Source organism: Sander vitreus, chromosome 3 (assembly GCF_031162955.1).
Source record: "Sander vitreus isolate 19-12246 chromosome 3, sanVit1, whole genome shotgun sequence".
Taxonomy (NCBI): Eukaryota; Metazoa; Chordata; class Actinopteri; order Perciformes; family Percidae; genus Sander; species Sander vitreus.
The window spans coordinates 11,415,932-11,425,959 of record NC_135857.1 but is presented as its reverse complement, the minus strand read 5'-3'; the positions used below and the strand labels follow the sequence as shown (position 1 = coordinate 11,425,959).

At 36.1% G+C, this 10,028-nt stretch overlaps 1 protein-coding gene across 1 annotated transcript; it reads right to left on the bottom strand.

Moving 5' to 3' along the window:
• Positions 1 to 2,733: 2,733 nt before the first annotated feature.
• Positions 2,734 to 5,707, bottom strand: LOC144512601 (zona pellucida-like domain-containing protein 1). The gene is made up of 10 exons (XM_078243413.1): positions 5,608 to 5,707; positions 5,282 to 5,508; positions 4,864 to 5,048; positions 4,697 to 4,769; positions 4,498 to 4,595; positions 4,317 to 4,397; positions 4,027 to 4,198; positions 3,809 to 3,908; positions 3,076 to 3,105; positions 2,734 to 2,944 (listed from the first exon to the last, which is right to left on the bottom strand). The coding sequence occupies exons 1-10, from the start codon at positions 5,705 to 5,707 to the stop codon at positions 2,808 to 2,810; spliced, it is 1,203 nt and encodes a 400-aa protein (XP_078099539.1). The 3' UTR covers positions 2,734 to 2,807.
• Between the last annotated feature and the right edge of the window lie 4,321 nt (positions 5,708 to 10,028).

Here is a 10,028-nt window from a genome sequence, read left to right as displayed (position 1 = left end):
TTGCAAGGCTAATATCAACCAACATGTGATGGCAAACAGTGGTTACAATAAAAAAATGTGAATGCAAATATTCACTTCAAATTGAAAATAGCAATCTGGCTACAACCTGGTGCAATGCATCTTTCCTTGTTTTCATACAAGGTTAATGTTTAATTGTGCACTGTCCCTGCATGAATAAAATGACATTACATTAAGCAGTTGTATCTTCTGAAAACCTTGCTCCTCAAACTAACTCTTATTTGGACAGTATTGTTATGAATCTCATTTGACAGCATACAGTATGTGACACCGGATGAACTGTTGCACTTAATCATACTAAAAACAAGAAAATTACTTATATAAGTATATTTTTTTTTTGTGTCATTTTGCAAATTCTGATGAATGTCAGAGGTAGGCCAGAGGTAATGTGACTGCACATATGGAAGTACAAAGAGCTAGCAGTGAGAAAAGAAAACACACCAGCACCATTCACATCATCACACCCCACAGACCAACCTACACAGGGACAAAGCCTTACTTATGTCACTTGTGGCTGTGCTATTATGGAAAAAACTAAATTCATATTTCTGGCTGGACTTTGTAAGGATTTATGTATGGTCATATATCAAATAAAAGTGTAACTTTAAATTAAATTACTATTATGAATTTACTTGCAACAAAATCTTTCAAGATATAATTAATGGCAAACTGAGTTGCACTTCTTTATTTGGTCCACACATCCTACAAACTGCAAAATGAGACAAAATAGGATGACGCTGAATGCATTATTTATCAGATAAATTTGATACAAAATGCTAGTTAAAAGTGACATTGGCTAGGATATTTCCATATATTCTTTCCATGTGTTGCAATAGTGGTACTATATATTATGCCCATTGATATATATATATATATATATATATATATATATATATATATATCTTTTTTTACATAAAGCCTATTACAGTTTTGACAGTCCTCATGATGTGCAGCAGCTTACATTATACAAGTATACCATTAAAACATATCCTGTATTTAGGTTTATACAGCATCTTATGTTTGTCTGGCTATAATGTGAATATGCTGTAAGAGTCTATAGCCATGCTAGCAGCTCGATACTTGGACACAGTGGTGCTTTAAACTCATGTCAGCATGAAAACATGCTCACAATTACAACATGCTACACTAATGTTTAGCAGGTTTATTGTAAACCATGTTCACCATCTTAGCGCAAAGTACAGCTAAAGCTGATGGGAATGTCATGAGTTTTAAAGGTATTTGTTCAAGTTAATGAACAAACTGAAATGTTTGATCTGTTGATGGGGATCACCAAAGCTATTCCAATTCATCGTGAAGGGATCATACTAATTTCTATGCTTGAATAGTGCAAATGCAACTATATTTAAAGCATCTATATCAGTATTTTTATAGTCTCGCATTGCCAGACCTTCCTCCCCTGAGCTGCGGAGGAGGGGTCTGGCTAGTTCCCACAGCATTCGGGATGGGAGAAAAACTTGCTCTGGTTTATTGGCATTCCTTTAAACCAATCACAACGAGGTCATGGGCGGCGCTAAGCTCCGCACGGGAGCCACTCTGCGCAGCAAAACAACCTCAGGAAGGAACTTGTTTTGGTGGAACGTGTATGTTAAAATGTTGTTTTAGTCGTGCAACAGAAAACTCCGATTGGACAGATAGTCTAGCTAGCTGGATTGACCCTGCAGAGATCTGAGGAGCAGATCATACAACAAATGTGTAATTAATCAAATGTCCAAAAAGTAAATTACACACAGATAACACATAGCTTTTGGGACAAACTCTGGCTGTCAGACACAGTCTTGTCTATACAATGCAGTACTGGTGCATTATATTTACGTTTTCTATTATTTAAATATGTGTATGTAATTCAAAACCGGCAAGGACGTACAGCTAAAACAGTTTATAGTGGCAGTGCCCTCTAGTGGCCAAAGTAATTATAACGGGGAGCAAAGCAGAAAGTATGGTGACAAAGTATAAGAACGTCAAATTCTGCATAAGGAGATAAGTTGGAGGGTGGACCGGTTAAACAATCCCAAGACCTTCACCCAGGAGACGGGGTTTGTGTCCCATTTAAACATCAAAGTAAACTTTACAGAACAAAACGGAACAAACTGAGCTATGTCACATTCTGTGTCACATGCGTAACCAGAAGTAACGTCTGATTTGAACCCAAACCACATTATAATATATAATAACTTAAATAAGTAGTTTTGGTGCCTAAACATGACCAAACTGTGACTGTATTACAACGTTAACGTGTTTAAAACCGTGCAACCGTGACGTTCTCTAGTTTAGCCATGAGGACAGAAAACACTCCTGGGTCGTATTCTTTTGCCACCGCTAGGAATGCTAATTTATGAAAGAGACTGTTCATATTTTAATGTTTAGTTTAATGGTGTGTTTTATCAAAGAACAAAGCATGAGTACTTTTCATCAGTCTGATTGAAAACACTTTAAAGGTATCATTTCTAAATGATTACAAAAGATGCCACCATTGATTAAATACTACAATAAGACTCTGACAACATAATAAAATGTTATATATATATTATAATGTAATTATAATGCTCAATTACATTACAGATGATATGACTTATAATGGTTATATAGTTGCAAGCCTAGATTACTGCTGACCACCTTGTTATATTGCTGTTTGCGAAATGGAAAATAGTAGTATAGTATGATATTTCTATTGTTTCTCATTACTTGTTTTACTGTCTCTGCAGCATAATGGTGATACTTTGTAGATGACGGTTAAACTGGTAATTTGGGAGATGTATGCAGTATGTATGTTACTGCATGATTGTTTTTTTCCGTTTGATGAACAACGCAAAGTAAACACCCATGGCGACAAGGAGAATAGTTAGGATCACGATGCAGACAATTACAGCCACCACAGGGCTGCTGTAGTTGGCCTCGGGTGGCATACCTGTGTAATATAGGAAAGAAGAGAGGCATGAAAATATTACACCGTGTTATGATTCATGGGTAATGAACATGAATGAATGTTGCGAATTACTGACTGAGAAAGTAATGACCAAGAAGAACCAAGATTCTTACCTAGAGAAGCCGAGAAAGTTTGAGCATCACCTGAAAAATGTAACCAAACTATTGTCAATAATTGACGTGATTCACTTTTTGTGTCGTTATTGATCAAATTAACTGATTTAATTAGTAATTTGACATTTTGGGAAATGTGCTTATTCGCTTTCTTGCCAAGAGTTAGATGTGAAATTGATACCACTCTGATGTGTGTATGCTAAGTTAAAGATGGAGCTAACACCAGTAGCTATAGCTTAGCATAAAGACTGGAAACAGGGGGAAACAGCTAGCCAGGCTCTGTCCAATCGACCTATCAGCACCTTTAAATCGCAATAATTAACATGTTAACCATATGTTCTTTGTTTCAATGACACTAAAGTGTAAATATTACAATTTTCTCATTTCTAGTCCTTATGCTATGCTAAGCTAAGCTAATTGGCTGCTGGCAGTAGCTTCACATAGCAAACAGACTTGAGACTAGTATCGATTTTTTCATCTAACTCTTGCATTTCCCAAAATTGTCAAACGAATTCAACGACTTACAAAAGATACCATGAGGAAAGATGGTCATTATATATTTTCTAATATAATTTATTTAGTTTATTGTCATATATGAAGTTATTCGTCATGTTTAAACAACAATCCAGTCAGATTGAATTAACCAAGCAAATCAAAATTTTTTGGATGATGGATAGGATGGTTAGGATAACGAGATATTTTTTGTTTATTGAATTTTGCCCTAAAGACGCACCACTGCTTAGTTTTCCCACAACAATGGCAGGCGAGGTCACTGTTCCGTTGCCAATTGCATCTGCAGCCTCTCTCTTTCTCCTTTTTTTGGCACCACAGTTCTGTTCAAAATGGATAAAAAAAACAATCAAAACTCTGATGTATGAGTTAACTACAGTAAGTACATAGTTGTGATATCCTTATATGAGGACTCTTAAAGGAACTCTGGTGTCTACTCACAGGCATTAATGCACTACACGAGGCCACCTCACAGAGCCTGGTGACGCAGTGCAGGTAGAAAGTAGAAACTGTCTGATTTTTGTGCTCCACAAATCTGAAGGCCTCAAAGGAGAAGTATGCTTTCTGAGACGCCCCATTGAGTTCCACCTTAGTTTGTGGGTCACGTTGACACCTTAGGTGAAAAGAAGACATGTAATGTGACTAAACATGTGGAAGCACAAAGAGCCAGCCTGGAGTTGTGTGTAAAAGAGGAAGGTATTATATACTGTGGTTACTCATAGGATACTCACCCAACAAAAAGGTCATAATAGGTGGTAAGCATGGGATATGGATTTGTTGATGCGTAGCATCTGTCCAGCAGCACGTTGAACCTGCGAGTAGGACAGACAGGTGGAAATTAAGTATATGTTCTTATTTACGTAACTTTCACTACTTTAGTGAAATTACTGTAAACCTTCAAAACTTAAATACCGTTCTGTTAGATTGGTAGCTTTAACGGCAACATAAATCTTGGTCTTCAGGTTTAGTCCTGTTTGCGGGATAGTAAGGATCTTTGTGTAAAGGCTATCCTGTTCCACAGAAAAGTAAAAACAAAATGAAGTTATTTAATGTTTAAAAAAAAAAAAAAAAAAAAACTCTGTCCAATTCCAAAAGCTAGAGCAGGTCTTACTTCGTAGAGCTGCATACTCAGTGTGGTGATGAAGCTACCATTGTTGTCTCTTATGGCAAGACTCACACCCGATCTGTATTGGATGTAAAGAAACTTGGATTAATCAAAATGTAGCTCAGTCGTGCTTTCTTCATATGCAGCATAAATGTCATTCATGACATACTCACATGGCCACTTGAGTGTTGTTCAGGAGATACTGCATTGGGTAGAAGCAGGAAAACATGTACTTGATCTGCTGGCGATAGGTGATCATACCCGCAGAGGGGTCTACAGAGGTAACAGCGCCAGAGATGTTGACGAACTGGACGTTTGAGAAGTCCGCAAAGTCTCCAGTTCCAACCTGAGTGGTTATCTTTAAACAAAAAAAAAAATCAAAAATAAACAAGTTCTAATTAATTCTTTGATGCAGGAATTCAAGATATAATCACTCTACGCTTTTTCATATAATGCTATTAAATCCTATAAAAATGCACCAAAATCAAACTTTTGACTGCCATAGCATGAGATCATCTAATAAATCTGATAGACAAAATGCCTCAATTGATGTACGCTACACCAAGTTGTTAAAGCTTGTGTGATGAATACCTTAAAGCTATTTTTGCAGGATGAGACAACACTTTCATTCATGGGGAATCTGAATTTTAAGACAGGTGGGGTCACGTTCCAGTCAGCTTTCCCAAAACACTCAGGTGTATTGAACTGATTATTGAGGACCATCATTGACTCATTGTAAAGAGCTTGGTACATAGGGCAGATGTAGATGCTCAGGTCCATATTCTGAGTGCCACAGACCACAGTTATGTCTGTATTTTCTGGGAGAGATTAAAAAAAAAGAAAGAGGATGTAAATCAAAGTGCAATGGAGGTGTGAAAATAACAGTCACTAAATACTATGTAATAAATCCCACAAACTTGGAGGTCTGTTTGTATCGCTAAGAAGGCAAGCATCTGGTAGCTGGGCCTCGGTCCTTAAAATTAGTCCAAGCTGGAACACAAGGAAGATCAGCCTCATTGTTTTGAGTTTGGACCTGTGAGAAAACAGCAAAACAATTGGAACCAAGACATTCACTATCTTTTGTCAGAGAAAAGTGCTTTAAAAGAAATCTTTTCAAGAATGTTAACATCAAATACGACCTTCCTGGGGCCTACGATGGCAATAGAGTTACTTAAGCCCATTATGCAACATACAGTGAGCAGCCACTTGAAAGAAAATAGAAAGACCTGCTTCAAACTGGGTTGTGTCATGATTTATAAATAGTTTCAGAAAAAAAAAATCTGAAAACGATGTGAAATTAGATTAGATTAGGTTAGATTCAACTTTATTGTCATTGTGCGGAGTACAAGTACAAAGACAACGAAATGCAGTTTGCGTCCAACCAGAAGTGCAAAAAAAAGCAGAAAAGTGCAATGTGATAAACAAAGTAAAATGTATTGTAGTGTTAAAGAGCAGAATAAATATGGCTATGTAATATGAACAATGTATGAACAACATGTACAGATATGTGCAATGTAGTAGCAGTGACATTATACTAGTAGTAAGAATAATATAGATATAGATATATGCAGTATATTTGCAGAATATATAATAAGAAAAACTGAATAAATATGGATGTACTGAATGAACCATATAGACATATATGTACAGTATGTACAGCTATGTGCAATGTGGTAACATTATAAGAGTAGTGAGAATAAGTGTATGTGCAGGATGAATAGTAGCAGTAGAATATGGCTATGTAAGGTGAAATTACCATTATCCTTCAATTAAGTTGCATCTTTGAAAGATTCTTAGACACAATGATAAGTATAATACAAAATATTAGCTGTACTTCTACACAAACATGTCCTGTATTTTACATGTCAAGAAAATTTGAAAAAAAACGTCATTATTGATCACATAAATACCCTTAAATTATATCTCATATGTCAAGTTTAATTCAAAGACACAGATAAACAGTATTGATGATATAGTAAGAAACTTCAAAACAAAATTTTACAGGTGACATTTTTTGATTAAAGTATAGTAATTATAAATAAACATAGCCCATCAGCACGAAACTTCCAGGAAAAGAGGTGATAAAGTTATTTCAGGGACTCACCTGTAGGTCTTCATTTTCTTTCCTGCTATCGGCTGATCCTCTCCATTTATACTGTCGCCTCCACAGGGGTGTGTGTTAGACAGACAAAAGTGTAACATGAGCTGGGCTATGAACAATTTTCATTTTTCTGAATATTCTTTTACATCATTTTGAATTCAAATAACAATTCATCTGAAATAAGCTTTTTTTTCTTTTCACACAGTTCAACATGTCAACTCCAGTTAGCCTTCTGCTGATTGTAACCTGTAGCGTTTGAATGTTTGTTTCCATACATATACATATAAAAAGTAGAATTAAGAAAAAATGGTTTTATAAGTCATCCGTTGCTTTGTGGAAACAATTATTCTACCTAAGTATTTTTGATCAGCATTTACCATTGTTGTATTACTGTACATTGTTGTTTAAATGAAATTGTTCATCAAACAAGTCCAATCTATTTATCTGAAATCCTCGGACACACTTTCTGGATTAAAATGTTGACATTTAAATACCTTTCAAGTGACTACTATTTATAATGTGTCACAAAAAAAGTGTTTTCAGTGATACCGAGCCTGTTTTTGGTCTTATTTGTTCATTTAAAAGGATCAATCCTCATGCCATAAGCTCAGTTGTATTATTAATGTGACTGATATTGATCTCAGCAGGGATTTATTTATTTTAGCTTGTCCTTATCTTCAATAAGGTCAAGATGTTATTTAAAGGCAGATACAGGAAGCTCAACCTGGGTACTTATTTCTTAAGAGATGAATGAGTTTCCTAGCTGATCATTTAATAATTAATAGCCAGTCATTTGTTTCATGGATGTACTAAAGATGATTTGTATAAAACATAGTTTGCTTTTATCATGTGTACTGTACTGGAATAAAGATGTTTACCGTCAGATTGATTCTGACTTTGTCGCCACATTTACTGCACAGCAGTCAGCTTTTTTGATTTGGTCTGGCACAAAATATTATGTTATATGTTGGGCAATGCCAGGTTATTGGCTGATAATGATGTCTTGCAAACACTTGATTGCTGAGAGCGTCGCATAGGAAACCGTAATGTATACTAGAATATACATTATACTAGACTATGAAAGAGCAGGATCAGTGATCTGATTACAAGTGTCCTCTTTAGCGATCTTATGATATCATAAAAGTCGCATTATTGTTCTTTCGTGTGCAAGTTCTGTAATGGATCAGTTTTTGTTGTGGCCTCCGGCTGTAAACTGTAAATAGAAAATCCCGGTGCTGTTTTGTACAGTCTGCGGATAAAAGACACACCTATCTGAGGGAACTACAAAGTCTTTTGTGACGCATGACGATAGAAAAGGGACCTCTGAGAAACTCGGGTCCCCGAAGAACAGCACCACAATACACCATGAGGGTACAGCCTTAAAAAGGTGCTTGTTAGATTACTTTAGTCATATCCAATGTCAAATGCCAGTTTTAATCTCCCTATTGTTGTCTAAATAAGCATTTGTCTGCAAGCCATGCCATCAGTGTTACTGAGGGCATATCTCTTCAAAACCTGGACCCAGAAGCAGTGAATGTGCTCACCTTGGGGAATAATGATATTAACCTGCTCCACTGCTGTGGCAGATTTAGGTCAGGAGCCGTAATCATAAACACAAGCGTTTTGTATTAAAAGAGAACAGACGCAAAAGAAGACATGCTTCTATTCAATTGCAAAACAAATTTTAAGCAAACTTCTTATTTGGCAAAATGTTTCCATATCCCATTTAGCGAATCAACTGTTTTTTTCGACAAAGGCAAAAACCACCTGAAGCGAACTCTTTTGCACAATTGGAATGTCCTCGTTTTAATGTTGACGTTTTCATACAGCCTTTCTAATGCGATACTTCAAAATGCACATACAAATTAGTTTATGGAAACACAGCTATGGACCTTTTTCACAGCAGATATTAGCCTTCAGTCTCCGGGTGAGCTGTTCAAAATCTTTCTGCGTAACTAGCCGAAACGAGGGTGCTAGGGGGCTAACCGTTAGCATGCTAGCGCTAGCATGCTAGCTCGTTCTCAGTGGAAAAACACTGCTACAACACACACGAATTCACCCTAATCTACAAACTAAATTGTATAGAACTACTTACATGTCTCTGTTCTGCAGGTATTCCACGCAAAGGTGGAAGTGCGCCCTCGTTTAGAAGAAGTCTCCCGGCTAATTCTGCCTTGTACAGGCCGAAGTTGGAGAAACAGCTAGCTAGCTCATGTAATCCTTACGTAGCTACTGCGCATGTGCGACTGCCAACAAAGACGTTACAGAAGTTGAGAGGTCTCACTCTGTAGCTAAATCAAACAACACAACACACAGGGTGGAAAGAGGATCTGCAGCAATGTGCAGTACAACAACAATATGGTGTTTTTTGAAAATTAAACCATGTAAACCTATTCTGATACAATTTCAAATTACAATTATGAACCTGAAAATGAGCATAATATTGCCACTTTAAGGTGTATTTTAATGTACAGTTCACACAAATATAGTTCTTTAAAGAATCCAAATTCTGACTCATGACTCAGCTTGAATGTGAAAAAACAATGACTTTGACTGTTTCAGAATGAACTTATCCTCAATTTGTACCTAATAATATACAGTCTTCAGTCCACAATATAGGCTGACATGTACACATGAGCATTAAATATCTTAATTAAAAAAAAATAAGATCGGATGATGACGCTGTAGCCCTGTGTTACCTGGGAATGAAGTAGACCAAGAGCGTATATTATTAGCTTAGCTGAGATGCATGGATTGTAAGGCCCGGCTTATCACACATAAACTATCAGTGTGTATGTTGGTCAATACTGTAAGTAACAATAAATTGTAGTCAGACATGTATAAAGTACTAGAGACCCATACTTGAGTAAAAGCACAAGTGCTCTATCAAAAAAGTGACGTGAGTAGAAGTTGAAGTGCTCTTTTACACTTAAGTAGAAGTACTAAAGTATTCAACATTTTTTGTACTTAAGTATTGCAAGTAGTTTATTTTAAAATGTACTACTCAAGTACTGAAAGTAAAAGTGAAAGTATTGTGTTATGTAGTTATTAAAGAAAGCAGTCAAAAGTTTGAATATCATATTGTTTATATTATTTTAAATGTTTAGCCAAGGCTGTAGCCAAAGGAATTAACAAATATTACATATATAAGATTATATAGATACAGCCTTTTAGTACTTAAGTACAGTAGTGAATTAGTTCTACTTCGTTACTATACATCTCTGATTGTAGTACAGA

Bases quoted from the DNA above. Each gene is read 5' to 3' on its own strand.
- LOC144512601 (XM_078243413.1), bottom strand. From the start codon at position 5,707: ATGAGGCTGATCTTCCTTGTGTTCCAGCTTGGACTAATTTTAAGGACC. The intron at 4,596-4,696 runs GTAAGACCTGCT...TCTGTGGAACAG, and splicing joins TGAGTATGCAGCTCTACGAA to GATAGCCTTTACACAAAGAT. The intron at 3,106-3,808 runs GTGCGTCTTTAG...TACATTTTTCAG, and splicing joins TGTGGGAAAACTAAGCAGTG to GTGATGCTCAAACTTTCTCG.